Consider the following 20,457-nt stretch of genomic DNA (forward strand, 5'->3'; position numbering starts at 1 on the left):
AGAGTTAACTATACAGCTTGCACAGGCTATCAGTCACCAAAGCAGCTGTTCTCCACCATTTTTGTGTTATTTCATTCTAAGAATACCTTCACTTCAGAAAAGCTGACTTAAGAGAAGTTAACTTTGCAGTAAGGCCTGAAAAGAACTTAAAAGGATCAGGACCTTCAAAAAGATAAAAGAAAATCTGAGCTTTTCAAGAGAAATAATGTTAACATAAGTGACCTTCTGTAATGTTTTCAAGTCCTTTGCAGCTTGAAGTATGGTTTTCTTTCTCCATTTTAGGGGGCAGGGGTGAAGTAAAAGGTAACATGATTTTTCAATGGCTGACCATTATGACTACTCATTATTTGGTTTCTTAGCAAAACACTCAAAGGGGCAATTTCTATTCTGCACTTTAGCTTCTAGCAGTATACATCTGCATAACCACAATTAATCTGTCTCCCAGCCTTCCTGTTTCTCTACAGGTTTATTTTAGTGGTTGTTCAAAGACCTGAGAGCTACTTTAGAACAAAAATCCCCATGAGTTTCTCTTGCAGCAAAGACCAAGCCTACAGCCTGGAAAGTTAAAATTAAATAAGGTAAAATCAAAGTTTATTTCAGAGTTCTTGTAGCATCTTATGTGTAGCTTTTGCTTATGTGTAACTTCCACAGGCATAATAAAATATTAATGTTACCATTTGTACCAGGATGCATAGCAAGTTTTTCTAGCTTTGCAGAGTTCAAGAATGAAACCATGATAGCTTCTAGTCAAGATCATAAACCAAAGGCAGTAGGATAATTATTTTGTATGTTAGCCTAGTTGGACAGTAGGACCTATTCTTAACATTTATCATGGAGAGATGCCTTCTCTAAGTAGGGTTTAAGGTGAAGTGGAACAGGCATAAGCACAGCATCTCACTTTGTGCAAAAAGGAATAATTGGATTATATGGTTCCTCTGCATGCCCTTTTCTTGCCTTAGCATATTGCTAATATTGCATTGTGCTTGCATGCTTGTGTGTGGGAAGAAGTTCTCTGCAGGCAGGGAAGGAAAATGAAGCTCTCTGTGCCCTATCTCATTCCACATCTCTTGCCTGATCCAGCCAGCCCAGAGCTACCTGATAACTCCCATCCCACTAACAAGGAGGGATCTGATTTTTCCTTTCCCTCTCTAAATACAAATATATTCAGGCAGGAGCTGGCCTCTGTTATTTCTCCAAATTCCTATATGCAAGACACAGTTAAGCTAAGCGAGCCTTTGCTACAGAAACCTAAAGGTTTGCTTGGGTCCAGAAGGCAATGGACACATGCGCAGAAGAAAAGTAGATCAACAGCTATTAAATGCATGACAGTGTCTCTGGCTCATACAGTTCTTATGGTTTTATTTTCTTTCTGGTCAAGTGAATAATAAAAATGAGTAAGCTTAGCATTATAAAGATTCAAAATTCCATAAGATCACTTCATATTTTAATTACATAAATTACATAATTACATAAAATCCCAGAAGCTATAACTGTGAACAGTAAGAGCACACATATTGCAGGTGACAGAGTAAAGCCTTGACTAGTCAATAGTGTCGATGGGATAAAAACTACCATTATAACAAAGTTTGTAATGTGATATTGCATGTGTCAGCAACAAAAGCAATACTGCTGGGATTTATTTTTGCTGTGAGGACTGAGATAGATGCATTTATCAATATTTAGGGGATAGCGGAAAATATTTGAAAATCACAGCTTCAAAAACAAGAAGAAAACTGATAACTTAGATGAAACACATCTCTAGAAAAAGAGGTGACGTCCTGGAATACACACACACACTCAAAACAAATCTCATAATTTTTGGTATACTGCAGAATTGGAGAACATGTAATTTATTTAGACTTAGACTAATGGTAGAAAATCACAAATTTGGATATCAAAATGAATACATGATGTATTAATTTGATGTAATTAATTTACTACTTTGATAATACCTTAATTAGGAGGATTTCTTACCTTTGGGACTATCTTGTCAAAACAAGTCATGCCCTGCATTTCCCTTTCTTCCTTTTTCCCCCCACATGTTTTAACCTCACTTTCAAAATCACCAAAAGCTTACTGAATAACACTGTCCTTGAATGTGAAAGATTTCCATCCAAGGTTGATTGTCAGGACAAATGTCCTACCAAAAAGGCTGGTTAGTATTTAGAGTACCAGTCGATGACTTTTTGTGAGCAGCACTGAGAGTTCTTGGCTTCCCCTTTATTTTAAAACTTCACAGTTTTTCTTAAGATAGAATAGCTGCTTTCTGTCCAACGCTAAACAATGATCTTCATTAATTCAGGCACGTGAAATCTCTGTGCTAATGGCACCACTTCTTTACTGGAGCGTAATTCCGCAAGTTGAACAAGAGGTTATCTCTGACATGAGCACTATCTATGAAGGAAAAAGATTTTCCTGGATTAGAGATGATTACTTTTTGTGAGTAGCACATGCTGGATGATTAACAGTTTCCTTATCAATGTCTCAAAATTTTGCACGAAAAATAAAACCAAAACCCAACAGCCCTGGAAGATACACGTAATGAGGTATAAGCCAAGCTTTTTTCAAACACGTTAAAAGGTATTTAGGGGAACATCCTTAAAAAAAAAAAAAAAAATCCAAACATTACAACAACGAAAAAAATGAAAATTTTATCGCCAAAGAAGAAATGCATGTGAAAAGCCTTAAATGCAGTAGAACTAACCTATGTCAGGAAATCCACTAGGAAAAATTGGTATAGATCTTATAATTAATGATTTTATCACCTTTTAGACATCCTTAGAATTGTGTTTGTGTTACTTCACATTCTGCTTTATAACTCTAAGAAGTATTACTTACATTGAAAAAACATTTAAAAATACCCAAAACATTAGATGTTCAATGAATCTATGAAAGGAAATGTTTTGGTATCTAGTTCTCTGCCTCAGTGAAGGCAAATATCCAGTTTCACTAGAGAACAAATCATCAGGAAATAAGTACTTCCAAAATACTTATGCTCCCTGTAGTAAAATTACCATGCCTGGTTTTCCCCATACACAAAATTTTCTGTATCTTATTTCAAAGAAGAGCTCAACAAACCAGGCTATTTGAAGGGCAAATATTAAGATGCAGAGTAATCCCGTCTGTTTCTTCAACTGGTGTAAATTTGAAGTGATGACACTTGTTGTTATTGTTGTTGTTGTAGCAATCTTAATAACCACTGAACTTTAGTTCTGAGCTACAGCTGTTTGAAGTATGAGCACTCCTCAGTGTTCACAGCCCTATCCCGTCCTGCCACCCTTCTCCACACAGAGATTCACACTGCATACTGGAGCTAGACTTTTGTCATATCTATCACAGTATTGTTTCCATTTCTGGTTTAAGTGTATATTTCTATGCTGTGTGAAGCAACTGTTAAGGGTTTTTTTTATACCCTCGAGTGATTCATATTTCTTTGTCAAAGGGAGAAAACATTACAGATGGAAATGTGGAGGATAACTGTAGTAGTTTTTCAGATTTTTTTCCCCTGTTTGATCATAGCACACAGGTGTGACAATTTGGGTGATACTTTAGTTGTCCTTCTCCACTAGCTTGCTCTTCTCCACTCACATTTTATCTATAAAAATCTACAGTTGGACTGTTCTGTCTTAAAACTTTTGAAGGGAATATTTTAGCTTGATTTCTACTATAATCTGTATTCAAGATTCCCACTGACCGGTACATGTGATTCCTAGAAACAGTGGGGGTTCTTTAGGTGTTCCTTGGCTAAAATTTTCCTCCCCTAAATGCAGGGTAAGTTTAGGGCAGAGTGCTTCTTTCTTAGTCTTTGCTGGGTGGATCATGACAGCCACTGTATTTAGAGAGGTACATGCTATTCCCCTGGATTCTCACAAGAGAACTGGAGAAGAAGGGAGGAGGCAAATAAACCTCTACTAAGTTATTTTTGCACATGGGTAACTGGCCACACATTAGTCCCTGGTGCTATCCCATTTATCTAGGATAGAAATGTAACAGAGGCTGAAGAAATAGGTCAGAGCACATCAACTTGTATGCAGCTGCCAAAGAAGGCTCTGTAGGTAGATGAAGACACTGAAAAATGTGGGACCAGCAGAAGCCCCCTCAGTTTTTCTGTGTGTGGGAACTCTTGTTGGATCCTGTTTGACTGGCGTCTGTATTCCAACATCCACACACACTTTTCCAAACATATCCTGGTTTCAAAGAGGACAGAGGTGATTCTTTGCAAACTGATCACTTGTGATTTATTCTGGTCAGTGGGCAGTTAGCAGAGGTTAACTCATCTTTATGATAAAGATTTGCAGGCCCATTAGGCATTCTGTCTTCAGTGGACTCACAGACATCTCAGAGATCACTATTGGTTCTTCTTGACTCTTGCCCATAAGGAAACTGAAAATCAAATGTCCTTCCTAATCAAGATGGGCTCCTAATCCACTGCTCTTGCTGATTTTGGTATTTACCAGGGCATTTTTAATGCTGGTGGTGTAACCCCTGCTTAGAAATCTAACTTAACGCATACACCCCTATCAGTTGAATGACTTAATTTAATTGAGTGACTCATTCTGACAGCCCTCCTGAGCTTTGTTTGATAGCCAGCAAGAAAAGTCTTTAATCTATTTGCTCAATGGTTTCTGCAAGAGTTATTATAGCTGTAACCCTAACTCTGAAATTATACAATTGGATCTAACCTACCATCTTGCTTCCACCTCTGTTCCAAAAGTAATCGGTGCTTCAGGCACAAACAAGCCAAATCCTAGCGCACCAACACTTTCTATGCTCATTTTGTTTAGAGATACTGATAACTCACATGTAACCCATTTTCTTCCTGCTGTCACAAACTTCCGTAGCCACCAGGCTGATGTTTAATTTGCCAGCTGAGCATCACTGGTTAGTCGTGGGCCTGGGACACGCTGAGAAAGCCACCTCTCAAATGCTGATAACAACCTGCTTCGCTCCTGATTAAGGCTCATTCGCATAGTGTTGGACTAGAAGCTCTGGAGCAGCCTCATCATACTTGTCCTTCCAGTATGAGCAGAAGTGCTCACGCATTCCCAAACCAGCAGGTTTCTGCAGTGTGTGAGAGAACAGCTGCTATAGAATTCATCTGCTTCAAACTTGCTTTGCACACCCCTTTCATGTCTTCTCTATCTAATGTTCATGTTCTTTTTTTTTTTAAGTTCAAAGGCCTCATATATCTGAGCAGCTGCTGTATGTCATATACAGCGTCAGCTAGAAGGACTTGGACACATGCACAAAATTGAACAGAGAGCTGGCACACATAGGAGTTTGCATGTTAAAGAGAGAATAGATTAAAATAATGCTCAAATACCCTTAAAGACAGGGAGGGGGAAAAAAAAAAAGGTAACATGGGAAGCTGCAGGCATGTTGGCTCCATGACAGATTAAATAATGATAAAGGTTTGGATACACCAAGAAAATTGTAGATTAAAATACAATGAATCCATCAACTTGGTTTAGTGAGGATGTCTTTCGACCATGTTACTCCTTCCGATAAGATCAGAAGTCTGTCCGATAAAGGCAACCGTATTTGTTCAATACTATTTATTATTTTTATAGGTGATCTCAACAATAGTATAGCCTTTGTATGGTAAAGTTTTCAGCTTGTGTGACATTACATGCCAGTTTAACAGTGTAATAAATATTCAAGTATTATCAACAAATAAATACTATGGCATGACCCAAATAATTGGGAATATGAGGATCGCCATTTAAAAATTCTAGTTGGTTCAGGTAACTGTTTGGCTTTCTTTTTTGAATTGGTTTTACCTAAAAAGGAAATACTGAACAAAATGAGCCTGTAAATATTGCTTCTTGGTTCTGTCAGCCAAATGGACGGAAGTCATGCAGTGGACCATATGTAGCAAAGATCTTGGTGGCAATACAGTCTTCTCTGTGGTATTAAATTGTCCAGTACATGTTTTAAAGTAACGATGCTAGAAAAGTGTACATACTGTTTATATGCTTCACCAAACACCAGGTGGAGTTGACACATATGGAGCTACCTGGTGATTATTCTTTTGAAGCTTCTCAAACAACACTTTCATTACTAAAAGCCCCATAGTGAATACCACAATTAACTGAACTAAAATTTGGCTTTAAAAGGACCAGAGCTGAGCTCAAGACATATCTAAAGGGTTGTTTGAAACTTGCTCTAAACTCCTACCTTTGGAATAAATATAGAAAGCTGTTTAAATGTTAATCATTAATAAATCATCAAGCAAATAGTAGTTGTGTGTTTTTAAAATAATTGTTAGCCTTCTTCCTTTCATTTAGTTTGCCACACCTGTAAGAGCTATGCTGGTACTGACAAAGCTTGTATTTCCACTTTATTGTTATGCTTGCTGCTAGACTGGTGAACCCAGATTGTACAATGCATTTTTATAACCCAATATGTAATAAATCTTTCTGTCAAAAACCTATACATATTCCTGAAGTTTCTACATAAAATTCGGACAAAGGCAGTATGACAACATGGGCTTTACCCTGCCACTATTAAAAGTGATGACAAAACTGTTTACTCCTTAAGTACACTCATTCACATTAACCAGGTTTGATCTTGGTGACATCTGCTTTCTGTTATTGTGATTTCTTCATTCACATACAGTAAAGGTGTCCACGTTGTTTTTTTTTTTCATTGTGGTTTCTATGAAACCTAACTTTTTGCCTATACCCTGTCTTCCTTAGATGTGTGCATTTTCTCCTTCTAATAAGCAGTAAGTGTTTAAAAGCAAGACGAAAAAATGCGTACTTTGTAGTTCCAAGCTTGACACCAGTCCTAACACTCCCATTAGCAAGATGCTGCCAATTATGTGATCAGCTGCATTTTGTGTCTGCTCAGGCACTAACATCTCCTGTCACTGAGTTTTGAACTCTCCTTTCAAGCCTTTATCTGAGTTGAGACATGGTACACCTTCTTTTCCTAATCGTGTCTTGGCACTTCGCTATTTCCTTTGCTGAAAACCCTCCTTTTACAGAGGGTGGTAAGGGACACTGTGTACTTTAAAACCTCTGGTCTTCTTTGTCAGGCTCTACTTAGAGAGGAGATTATTCTTCGTTCCAATGTATCTGCTTGCATGCTAGAAGAATATTGTTAAAAGTCTGTGACTAACCACATTACAGTGATATTTCAGATAATATTCTGTTTAGTATTGGGTCTGTATGGCTGCGTGGTAGTAAAAATTCCTTCTATCAGGAATTCTTGTTTACTGATATTACAGAATCATAGAATCATTTCAGTTGGAAGAGATCCTCAGAATCATTGATTCCAACTGTATCCTGACTCTAGCACTAAACCATGTCCCCAAGAACCTCATCTAAATGCCTTTTAAACACCTCCACAGATGGCGACTCCACCATTTCCCTGGGCAGCCTGTTCCAATGCCTGAAACCCTTTCCATTAATAATTTTTTCCTAATATCCAATCTAAACCTTTTCTGGTGCAACTTGAGGCCATTTCCTCTTGTCCTATCACTTGCTACTTGGGAGAAGAGACCAACCTCCTCCATGCTACAAACTCCTTTCAGGTAGTTGTAGACAGTGATAAGGTCTCCCCTCAGCCTCCTTTTCTCCAGGCTGAACCCCCCAGATCCCTCAGCTGCTCCTCATCAGACTTGTGCTCCAGGCCCCTCACCAGCTTTGTTGCCTCCTCTGCTCTCTCTCCAGTATTTCAATGTCCTTCTTACGATGAGGGGCCCAAAACTGAACACAGGACTCAAGGTGCAGCCTCACAAGTGGTGAGTACAGTGGCACGATCACTCCTCTAGTCCTGCTGGCCACACCATTCTTGACACAAGCCAGGATGATGCTGGTCTTTTTGGCAACCTGGGCACGTTGCTGGTTCATCCTTTCCCTATTCCAATATTTGGCATGCTTCCAAGAAATATATATAGCAACCACAGATCCTTCTTGTAAAAGGATCTTGTGAACAGGCTCACAAATAGTGTGGGAGTTTCAAACGAGGCTGCTCTGTCCTCACCGCACAGGAGAGTTGGTCATTTTTCCCTTCTCTGCCTCAACCTGTTGCCTGTGCAGTGGGGAGAGCTATTGTGAAAACGACATTCATAGTTATAGAGAGCCTGAAAGTTCTCCAGTGAGCTCTATAGGTGCAAACTCTATCAAAACCAAGTGACTTTGATTCCTTTGTAATCTGTAGTTTCTTCTACTAATTCCAGAGGAAGAAAGATTGGGATATTAGACTGTAGATGATACAATATGATGCATAAAAATGCCCAATGAACTGTCACGATGTTGGTATAATTCCACTTGCTTGGCTATATATAAATCACAAATTCTGTGATTGTTAATGTTTGAAACTTCCAGAAGACTCAATATGTCTGAAAAATAATTTAATATGGAATTAAAAATTGGCAGTTGTTGTTTTAGGTATAGATGAGAAACAAAAAAATTGCTCTCAGCAATAATATTTGGTCTATTTTGCAGTGCAACCACATGGGAACCATCTTCATTGCAACTAGAAATACTATATTTGACTTAAAAAAATACAATAAAGATGTTTTGTGTAAAAATATTACTATAAATATTATCAATTAAATACTTCAAAATTACATAGCATTTTATGCTTCACAAATTTTAATACTGATTTGAATGTTTCTGATGTTTTCCATAGACTCCAGCAGTGAAAGGTCAGGTCGAATCTAATTACTCATTACAACATTGTTGCTAGGTATTCCCTCCTCTTGGACACAAATCCGAGGCAGAAAATCATCTGATAAAGGCCAAAGAATGAGTCAATAGCAGACTTAAGATTGGAACTCTAAGTTCTTGCTTCCTGATTTCATTCTGAATCATAAATTGTCTTGTAGCTGCTAAAGAGAAGAAGGAGGTCAGTAACAATTTAGTTACATTTAGGCTTCTCACATTCATTTTCTAAAATCTCACATTCATGCTTTCTAAAATCTATTAGTTTAAAACCGCTAAAAGAGTGAGGTTGTCTGATTCAGATTTCTAATGCAAAAATGCAAACTGAAAAGTAAATGGAAATATTAATATAAAAATAAAAGCACAGATGGTGGTGCCATTATAAAAAACGAGATTAGAAGGTTAATTCTTGAGCCTGTCTCCTGCTAACTGGACTCGGGAGCCCTGCAGCCCGGCTGGTTGTGCTGGATGATCAGAGGTGCAGCTGGCCCAGTAACAGGTTGCAGGAAGGGACAGCTCTGGTGGAAGCCCCACATTGACATTCATGGTGTGGAAATCTCACCATTCCTTAAAAATACATGCTTTTAATTCCTGTGCTTTCGAGAAGGAAAAAACAAAACAAGACAAAACAAAACAGTGATGTGAATCAAGTAATTAGTCAAATGGTATTTCTCTGAATTTGCTGTACATGGGTGTGCAGCTCAGGGGATGGCAAGAGCCTCACGGGTGTCAGGGTGTCCCTGAGTCCCTCATGGCCCTGCCCTGTGGGTGTCCCTGGGTTCCTTCTGCCTCCCGGGTCCCATCCCGGTGCGGTCCTGAGGTGCCCTCAGAAAATCAGGGACCCTGGCAACGATAATTGTATCAATATACACCATGCAATGCTTTTCTGAGCTTCAGTTCATGATTTCCGTCACGTAAAATTTAAAACAATAAAAAACAAAACGATTTTTTTATAAACCTTGAACAAAAATGAATATTCTTCCTGTTTTTGAAGCACACCTTGGGATTTTACCTAAAGTACAGCCTGACGGATCTGCTGTTCAGCACAGCAGCAAAATAAACCGCCCAGGGAGACCAGACCCCAACCCAACGCTCCCCCGCCGCGGTTTTCAGCCCGACGCCGCTCCCCTCCCGCGGGGCCGCACCGGGCGGGCAGCTGGGGCTCAGCCCTGGACGCCCCCAGCCCGGCCGCCCGCAGGGGGCGGCCGAGAGCGGCGCCACGTGACGCGCGCCGTGGCCACGCCCCGCGGAGGCAGCAGCGCCGCGGCGGGCGGCCGGGGGGACAGCGCAGCGCCGGGCCGGCGGCCGCACCACGGCGGGGCCCGGGCCGCGGAGGGCAGCGGGGCAAGATGTCGCGGTCGGTGCTGCAGCCGAGCCAGCAGAAGCTGGCGGAGAAGCTCACCATCCTGAACGACCGGGGCGTCGGCATGCTCACCCGGCTTTACAACATCAAGAAGGTGCGGGGGCCCCGGAGGGGAGGCGGGGGGGAGGAACCGCCCCGGCGCGATCGCCGCGCTGCCGCCCCACCGGGCCCCGGCCGGTCCGGCGCTCCGCCTCACGGCTTGCGGCTCAGCCGGCCGCGCTGCGGCCTAGATGCGGGGCCCGAGAGGCTGGGCGGGGAGGCGGCGGGAGCTGCGCCGCCGCCGCGGTCAGGCGCTCTGGCCCGGCCCGGCGCTGCGGCGCCTGCGGGCCCGGCGGTGGCGGGGGGTGACGGGGCTTCCCGAGCGGCCATCGCCTCGCTACCTGGCGGGCGGGAGGCCGGTTCTGCGCGGCGCCCGCAGGCCCGGCGCCCCCCGCCGCGGGGCCTAGGCCCGGAGCCGCTCCCGCCCCGCCGTGCGTGAGTCACGGGAGCCGGGAGTGGGCTGCTCGGCACGGGCTTTCCCACGCCGAGTTGCGAAACCCGTCGCTACCGAAGGGAATGGTTTGGGGTAAAATTAGTAAGTTTTAATTTCGATAAGTTCGAGGCGCGCCGTTGCTTAGCAGCTCCCGGCGGGAGCTGGAGCAGATGCGCGAAGCTGCCGTGGGTGCTGGAGCTGGTCCCGCCTTCCCGAAATCCATCGGTGTTTGCCCGGGTGAGGCGGTGCGGGCGGCTGCAGGTCTGGGTATGACGGAAAGGATGGGTTACACCTCCGTGCTTAGTTCCTTTCTCCTCTGGAGGAAATCCTGGTGCTTTCCGATGTATTAGAGCGTGGTTCATGGCCATCCCCTGCGCCCGGTGTTTCGTGTATTTTTATCAGTTTAATTTTCCTGACCAGCAGTGCATCATCTGAATGTGTGCGGCTGCTCAGTCCGCTTCTAGTAATGAGTATTAGTTCAGATTTTATTGCTTTCCCTCGAACACAATTACTCCTGAGAAAGATTTTCCTTGTTTCACATAAACTGTTAGTTATTCCGTTCAAGTAAGGGACATCCTTTTGCAGGCCTAATGTGTTAAAATTTCTGTGCCATTCACATGCTGGGTTCAGTTGGCTTGCGCTGCAGCAGTAGCAGAGGGAGTGTGAGATTTTTAGGTGCTTACTTGATGGCTTTGACTTCCGAACTCAGGTTTCTGTCAGGAGTGCTCCTGCCAAACAGATCTGAGCTAAAGGATGAGTTTTGTCAAATTGTTTTGCTCATATGAGAGGCTTGTACTCCAGGAATAGTAAGGGCTGCTTGGCTATACCAAGGGAAATGTTGATTTTAATTAAGATGATGTTTCCAGGAATATAATAACAAAAAAACCCGAAGTATTCAGAAGTCAGCGTTGATCCAAAGCAATGTCAGTAGTTGATGTGCGCTTGAATGTTTGCAAGTCTTTGCTGACATAAATAAAGCATTTAAAATTATTCCAAACTTGTATATTTCCAAAATAGAAGGGAGGTTCGTTTTAGTCTGCAGCTTCCTATGTTGGAAAACTGCATCAACTTAATAATTGTAACAATATAATCACACTTCTAACATAAAACAGGAGTTCCCTGTTTATGGGGAAGAGCATTGAAGTGGGGAAGTCATTTGTGTGTGTGCTTGGTATGCTGTGAGAGAAATACACCAGGTGAAAAACAGGCCAAAGGAATTTCTCCTGAGCATAGCTCTGCTTTGGGGCGAAAAGGCAGGAAACAAGACAGGAGAAGTTAAACCTTGTCCTGACATAGAGCTGTGCCTTAACCAGTGTGAGTGTGGACTCTCTTTCCATTACCAGTGCTCTGATTTGGGGCCACTTACTCATGTTAAGCAACCCAGCGCCTACAGACACATTTCTGCTGGCGTGTTTAGATGGCAGAGTCCGGAGCATGTGTGCCTGTAGGGTGGTAGCTTCTGCTGTTACTCGTATTAGTGATGTGAGTGGATAGGTTCTCGGTAGGGGAGCACTAGAGGTGACACCAGTTTTTCCTGCAAATGCCATGAACTGAGTTCAAAATTGTGTAGGTCCTACATACAGAGAGAGAGAGCAGACATGACCAAGCAGCTTGATTATTGTGTGATGTATAGTTTTGCAAATCTGTGTCCATCCCAGATGCAATTCTGTGTGCTCATATAGTGATTTGTGATTTAAACAGTTGTATTTTTAAGCTTCAGTGAGTACCGTTTGTCAGTAGTAACTGGCTAGCTCTATGGTGAGCCCCAGAAGTCTCGGGACTGATTACTGTGTTTTATTGTGGACCTCTTTTTAGCCCAGCTGCAGCATAGCTGGCTGCCTGGAACACTTCATTTTTCTTTATTTCTATTTTTTCTTTCTTTTTCGCTCTCTGAAAACAGTAAATTCCAAAACTGCTGTTTAAGATTCTCATAGCTTCCTCCTTTGAAGATGATATCGAAACTCAAGTTACTAGAGATAAGCACACAATATGTGGTATTGCGGTTAAAGGAAATGGTTAAGACTTTTTTTAATAAGAGGAAGTGAGAGGTGAGGTATTTGTAGCTGCCTCACAGATTGCTGTAGATGCTGTCTAGGGAGCAGAGATTCTAAAGGATCAAGAATTCTCTTGACTGTTAGAAAGAAAGCAGGAAAATTTTACTTCCCGAAGAAATACAGTTGTTAAAAGCAGCTAGAAAATTGATAAACACACTTCATCTTCCTATATAAATGTCAGTTTTGATGTCATTGTGCTTAGAGCTGTTAATTATTCATAATGTCCTGTTTAGTGACTTTCTGTGGTGTTTTCTTCTGAAATAGTTTAAAATTTGTTGTTTTTAAGTTAGAGTATCCATGTGGTTTTTTTGCCTCAGAGTGACATGGAAAATATGAAAAGTGGAGTTAACTAAGGCCATAGCGTATCGTGAGACAAAACTCTCATTTTATCCGTTTGGACGTGGGGTTTTTTGTTGCTGCTGTTATTTTGGAGGATGACCCTTCGCTTGCTGCTTTCAGCTGGCTTTTGTACTGGGACCAGGATTAATTCTGAACTTGGAAAGCTTACTGTTGCGGTTTCTTTCCTAGTTTGTTCCTTCTACTTTTTAAGAAGTTATCCTCAGTTATCCAGGTTAGCAATTGTATTATTGCTTTCCATGTACCTCTTTTCTTGTTATGTGCCCACAGCTAAACCTCCATAAATCAGAGGCAGCAGCACTTTTCATGCCATCCTGGCTCAGGTGAAGCTTGGATTTTGTGATACCTTTCAGAGCAGGCCAAGTCTGTGTTGGCAAGTTTTGTGTAATGCCGCTGGTACTGACAAGTGTGTTGTTCAAGAGTGGTGGCAGAGAAATCTTGTTATCTGTGGGCCCATCTTTTGTTTGTTTATGAAGCCCTTGGATACTGGGAAGTATTCGTAATAAGAGATTTCATCTTAAAATACATGAAGTGTAGATTTAGCCAGAGCAAATCAGAGTGTAATTTTTGAAGAATGGCGAAGCAGGGCTATTGTCAACAGAAATGCTAAGGGTAAAAGTTAAGATTTTGAATTATTTAGAGTATATGTTATTCAAACATGATGAGTCTGTTGTTTAGCATTAATTGCTTTGCTAGCAGTGTTCTGTTCTTCACACTACAGGTTTTATGTTTGTGTACAAAATTTTTTCTTAAAACGTCATTAATAAAAAAGTTCTTTTGACTTTCACAACTGATGATTCCATAGCATCTGAAAAATGAGAATGTTAAACTAATTCTTAGATATGAACTGCATAACCAAACTGAAGTAGTAGATAAGGAACAGAATAAATATTTGCAGGGGCTTTAGCTGACTTATCTTTACCATTCCAAAGTAAAAATGTGGTTCCAGTCCTATTGTGAGCACCACACAGCTTAGTATGAAGCCAGATTTAAAATAATTTAGCAAGTGATTAAACGCCAGTTAGTTCTTTAAGGATACAAAGGCAGAAATATTGGATTTTTATCTATATTGAGGATGTTACTTGTTAGCCTGTTTAAAGACTGAGTACTTTTTGTTTTGCCTATTATCTTCTACAGCAGGTAAAGTACTTATTATTTTCCAAAGTGCAAGAGGAGGCGTATTCTGTGAGGGAGAGAGGAGGACTGCATCAAGTCTCCTGTGGTAAAACGATGCCAAGTTGACCAGATCAGCCAAGGCTGAATGGAGCTCAAATCTTCCTTCGCCAGCCTTTTACGCTGTTTGTGAGATTGGGGTGAAGAAAAAGATCCCAAAAGTTCCAAAACTGAACTGGAGAGGACTTGACAATGTCTAAATATTGCGGGGGACAGTTGTAAATTGTCTGACTAGAACTGGTTGATAAAGTATCCTGTTTTGCTCAGGCACTAGGGCAGTGCCTCAGGAAAAAGTAGGAGAGATTTTGGGTGGCTGGCAGAACATGGAGAAGTTTCCAATCTGCAGACTGCTGAACTTTGGAAGAGTGTAGGATTAGATCACCCTTTTGACACTGAGCTCACTGTTGGGGTGCAGAGCTTTGAACTGAGAGGAAAAGCTCACAAATAAAATCTAGTTTTGAGTTGTAAGGTTGATATTGGAAAGAACAGATAATGTCTTGAGGCCATCAGGAAGTGGCTTAGGGTGGGATGGTATTGCTGCCAGGGATTGATAGATATCAGCAGTTCTGCAAAGGTTAAGATGATAGTTTGTCTATTTGTGTCTGTGGTCTTGGAGGAATGACTCAGAATACTGTCCTGCTGATAGGAGGAGGAGGAAGAAGCCCAGAACAAACTCACAGGCAGTGCTGGAAATAAAAAACAAATAAATAAATTCATTTGCTCAGGAAGCAAGCACAAACTGATGATTCCATGTCACATTATTTTTTTAAACTCAGAAAAGCAACTTATTTTGTAAATATACAATAAGACTTTCTAATGCAATGTAAAAATATCCTATGATATCTTTTAAAATATACAGAAAGCCAGGTGGATTTATCCTTTTGCATCAGATGCCCAGAATTGCCTTGCATTGTTCCTTTGTTTACAAAATGAATTACGTGCCCCTCCACTTACTGTTCGTTTGTCCTGCCGCGTGTTGACACAAAAGCAAATCTAGTTTTAGTTGGAAGAGGTTTTTAAGATTGTGTGCCTCTGCATACAGAGATGCAGCTAAAAAGTCTTAACAGTTCCTGTTCTAGATTCAGAATAGACTGGGCATTTCTGTTGCCTTGCTTTCCTTTATTAAGAGGTTACTTTATAAATCACAGTTCGAGAAAGTTTTGTGGCAGTGTAGATTCTCTTTGTTTGTTGTGGGGTTTTTTTTAGATTTCTGTTTGGTTTGGTTTTGGTTTGCTATTTTGTGTTTTGTTTTGTTTGTTTGTTTTCTTTGGGTTTCACCTGCCCTGTATTTGGTTGCTAGAACCAAGTGCTTACTCAAACAAGTGTTACCAAGCGTATTTCTTTTGTGGATGAGCTGACAGGTCACTCTAGTATGAACAACTTGGTGGATATTTTACACTTAGCCCTTAGCAAGGCTGCTGACGTGACCTCATCTGATTGTTCTCACAAACAATCTAAGGAAGTACAGCCTGGATGAAATCGTAACAATGAAAGCAGATGGATAACCGTATTAGGGAACAGTTACAAAGGTCTCATTGTCAGACTGTGGTTCAGCAGGGTCTTGTTGGGCTGTGTCTTAACCTCTGATTCCAGTCGCTCTTTATATTAATAACCTAAATGATGACTATGATGTGCTTAATAAATTTGTAGCTAGGAAACTGGGAGAAGCAATGGAAGTAATGAAGAACCTAACTGGAATTCGGTTTGAGCTTAACAAATTGTAGGTATGGCCTAACGAACTTGGAGGTGGCTGAGAAAGTATGATTGTGCTTAGTGAAATTTAAAATGGTAATGAAAAGTAATGAGATAGCAAGTCTGCAGAAAATAGCCAGGAAAAATTAGGCACCTGCCAGCACAAATGTGAGCCAACTAAGTTTTGCTGCAAAAAAAACAGGGATGACATGAGATCCTATAAATGTGTAAGCAAGATAGAAAGAAAATAATCCTTTTGCTCTGCATGGCATGCTTTCAGACTCATCTGAAATGTATCTGATTTGACACACTTCTCAAGAAAGATGTGGACAAAATGGAGAAAGTCCAGAGTAGAATAAGAAGACCACTGATGCAGCAAATTTCACCCATTAAGAAAATGGGAAGAATTTTTTAAAGTAAATTAATAAGAGATACAGATTTTTAAGTATTTAGAACTGCTGTGGAGAGAAGGGGAATATTTTGTGCAGTTCAGTATGGCCACAGAGATGAAAAAGTGATGCATTAAATTGTAGAGAGAAAAGTTCAGTTTAGATCTTAGAACTTTCTAATTAAAAAGATTGTTAAATATTGGAAAATACTGTGAGAACGGTTTTGAATGTAGCCTGTTGGAGACCTGTAAGTAAAGATTTAGCAGATGTCTCCCAGGAGTAACAGAGATACAGTTGATCTTGCTTTGGAACAGGAAGGTCATTTCTAGCCTTTACGTCTCATTTCACATGAGTTTACGTTGTAGTGGGTTGGATCTCTGAGTAGAGATACACTAGGATTTAAAGTTAAGTACATACTTTAGGATTCAAGACACACCAAAAAATGAATAATGTTGGAGTAGATGTCTTGTTTAGCTGCAGCAAACATTGGACTGTCTTTTAATACCTTTAATTGTAATTTTAATTAATATTAAAGTGCATTATCTTTCAAAAATTTGAACTTCTGTGCATGAAAAGTGCAATAGCTGTTAAATTTATAATAATTTTGAGCCTTATTTTGGATATGTTCAAGGCCTTTAGAGACTGTCCAGGAATTAGTACACTGGAGACTTTCTTCTGATTCCGGATCCTGGTTAAGTCATGGGAACAATACAGTTCTGGTTGCATCTACTAGTCTAGTTTACGTATCAAAATACATTTACCTTTTGTACAAGTATCGTTTATGTAACTGTAAACATCAGTAATGTAATTTAGCCGGTACAAGATTACCTGAGTGATACTGTTGTAGGATGGTTAAGGCATCAAAAGTATTTAAACTATAATAATTTGTCCATGTGTGACCGGCTAGTTCTTGCATCTGCTTGCTTTGCTGTTAAGGGGGACAAAGCTTCATTCACAAAGCTTGTCTGGAGTCAGCCTGTTTAATAATAATAATCTTAGGCTTCCATAAAACCTAAAATACAGCAAAGCGTTTGTAGCAGACTTCATCAGAGATATTAAGGCAGATGTAGTATGAACTGTTTACTCACGTATTCACCATTCAAAGAAGCTCTTTATTGACTATTCACCTCTCTCCTTCTCAGTTTTGCATTTTCGAAATTAGAGCTTGTCAGATGCTAATCTCATTATTTTAAATGTGTGACAGAAAGAATAAATAATGTGTTTTATCCTACAGAAATCTAGAGTTAATGATGAACCTATCTCTTTGAATGTTTCTTTGCCATGTATTATTTAGTATAATTTATAGGATGCATAGCTGCAAACCAGGCATTCAAACTTACAGATACATTTTAGGGTGAAGTCTTTAATGCCAGCAGCTGTTCCAAGGGAAGCAGAACAGTTTTAGTGTGCATGCCTTTCTTGCACGTCAAGAGAGTGTGCTGTAGTAAACCTTAAATGGTACATACAAGAGCTGTTCCCATTTTTTTAATGTGAGAAATCTTAGTGTACTTCCATTTACTAATGAAAGTTACTGACTCAGGGGATAGCATATTTTTTGCTGTTATTGAAATTCCTTCAGTTTGCTGGTTATATTCATAGAGTTTTTTTTAGTGCGTGTTCATTTGTAAATGACAGATTATTTCAGTAATTGTTGCCACAGTCCAGTGGAACTGTGGTCAGCAGTGTTTTATCTCAAGTCTGCAGTAACAGTAAATCAAGATCTCTTGAAGTAGTAAAAACATGTTAAATTGCTGCAAAATATGACTTACTTTATGGTCATCTGCTGATGTAGGTTTGGGGGCTGAAAATAGGAAATTCTTGATTTAAATGGCCCTGTTTCTCCTTTATTGGGAAACAGCCCTGCTAATCATCTGAAATAGGTTGGGCTTAGCAGCAGCAGCAACAACAAAAGGTGTTTCCATAATACAGTAACATATTTGGACTTTTAAAAAATCATCCTACACCGTGTAACTCAGGTAATACTTCCCAATATTGTTACTCGAGGACACCTGGCAGGTTTATGTAAAAGGCAGGAGTGAAGTTTAGGAGTTCTAAATGCGAGTTTGCACCCTGTTCACTGTGCCATGGCACTGACTTTTGGCAAGGATTGTACCTGAGCATAAACTTCCCTTTTTTCATGTCCCATCAGTTGGATATATGTAGCAAATTTGTTGATTTTGTTGTTGTTTGTTTGGTGGTTTTGTTTTGTTCTCCAACATCCTCTGCCCTCAAGTAGGAAGTAGAATGTTGGGCTTTGATTTTTGTGGTGATAGCTGTAACTGCACTGGGGCAAAAGGGCTCTTGGCCATATCTCTTAACGTTGGTGTATGCTGCACCAAGGGCAGTTGTACCAGATTCTGTGTTCTTTAGAGGCCCCTTATTTTAAATGTAGACCTTAAGGAGGTTTTTATTGTTGTTTGTTTTCTTGTTGGCCACTTTTGAATGATTATGACCTAAAAAGTGAAACTATGTAGTATTCTTCAGTTTCAGAATGAAAATAGTATAGAAGAGCCTCATAGCATCAAGTGCAGAATAGAGTCTGTATTTTATTTCATAATAATAATGACCTAGTTATCTAGATTATTAGATTAGGTAGGAAAACACTGCATTAACTCAAAACGTATTGCATCATGTACATGTAGTCCAATCTCTGAAGTTTGGCCTATACATGTGATAGCAAATGAGAATTCTGAATAATGAATCTCTTAGCTATAGAAATCATTCTTCTTAAGAGTTGGATGCATGGAATGAGATCAGGAAAATATGTTCACTTAGTTAACTGAGAGCTGGGGGCTTACCACAACATGGCCCATTCTAAACTGCTGTGGAAAATGCTGTGTAACTTGATAGAAATCCAGTGCCTGAGCTTTTTATTTTTTTTTTTAGGTTACTTGGATTAGTCTCTGATGGTAGCTTTGCATCATCTTTTTCAGCGCAACTGCTTGGCAACTGTTTAGTAATGTACAAAGGGATTTAGAGATGACTGCTGGGAGATTCTTTCAGTATAGTATTTCGGGGCCAAAGCAGCTGGAATCCTATAGCTTCTCAGAGCTGTATTCCATGAATGCTGCTCTAGTAAGAACATTTTTAATTCAAATTTCTTTTTAATGCTCAAAAAACATAGCCATTCTGTTTTTTCTTAAAAAAAATAAATGAAGAAAGGTTACTGCAGCCCACTTAGGGGAGAAAGTGACATCTGAGGCTGATTGAGAAAGAGCTACTTCTCAAAATTCTATTTGAATGCTAGAGAGCTGTATATGGCAAAGTGATATTTTTACGTTGTACCACCATGTTCCTGCCTATTACAGTGCTGACAAGGGGTTTTATATTGACTAATACAATGATTAAAAGCAAAAGCTGTTTTTCTTATCTATATTCTGAGGCCATTGCCCTCAACGCCTTTGTTCTTTCTACAGTGCAAAATTGTGGCTATGTGTCTTACCACTTGTGTGAAAGTGCTGGGATTGGGGTTTGTATCTTCGTTCTTTTATGCTTCCTAGACTAAATTGTAGTGAGCTTGAGCTTCATAGGTCTATTTGCCATTTTAGGGGAGGTTTAGCTTATGTAGACTGTTTTACCTGAATGCAGGTAACAGCATGGATGAAAACTGTATTGATGCAACAACAGATAGTAACCAAATAATATCAGTTCTGAGAAAGGTTCTGCGGGATGTGGGAGAGGGAAGGAAAAGGCATTGACCGCCTTGTTCTGTGGTGTCTGGCCTCATCAGTCCACATACATAGGCTGGTCCAACTTGTTAGAGGCTGGAATTTTGAAAGGTATGAAGGAGACATTTAACCTTTTATATCTTGCAGCAATTTTCTTTCTTATCGATGGATCCATCTTGTGTAGTTTATTAGTAGGAAGAATTACAGTTGCTTTAAGTGCACTGTTAGTAAACAAACAATAGGAAGGAGCAAGGCTTTCTTGCATACTCAGATCTATTGAGGGGATTGCCAGTTAGACTGAGGATAATATTAATCATCTTTGGGATTAGAGTTCCTGAAGCTACATGAGGATATGCATGGTAGTGTTTTCAGACATGTGTTTCCATGTAAGTGATCTGTGTGGTGGGGCTTGGGTAGAACATAATTTTTACTAACTGTTTTGGAGAGCTGATTTACACTAGGAAAAACATCAGTTGCTAGGAAAAATAAGGAGTGTAATGTGGAAGTAGTGTTTGAATTCAAAATGAAACATTTAGGAAGTCAACAGTGGCGGGTCTCTTGTCTCCTGTGTAAGAGCAACCATATTGGAATTTAACAGGCCACAAATATTTGTTGTC

General features: G+C 40.2%; 1 protein-coding gene across 4 annotated transcripts in view; it reads left to right on the forward strand.

Annotated features, from left to right (window-relative positions):
- The first annotated feature begins 9,908 nt into the window (after positions 1 to 9,908).
- The window catches only part of NCKAP1 (NCK associated protein 1), a 63,842-nt gene continuing 53,293 nt past the window's right edge, over positions 9,909 to 20,457 (forward strand). For 2 of the 4 annotated variants that reach the window (XM_065069054.1, XM_065069055.1), the window contains exon 1: positions 9,909 to 10,129. In XM_065069054.1, the coding sequence (XP_064925126.1) occupies positions 10,022 to 10,129 (108 nt within the window). In that variant the 5' untranslated portion in view covers positions 9,909 to 10,021. The remainder of the gene's footprint in view (positions 10,130 to 20,457) is intronic. The other 2 variants (XM_065069052.1, XM_065069051.1) reach the window with 2 other exon arrangements.

Source organism: Columba livia, chromosome 7 (assembly GCF_036013475.1).
Source record: "Columba livia isolate bColLiv1 breed racing homer chromosome 7, bColLiv1.pat.W.v2, whole genome shotgun sequence".
NCBI classification, from domain to species: domain Eukaryota; kingdom Metazoa; phylum Chordata; class Aves; order Columbiformes; family Columbidae; genus Columba; species Columba livia.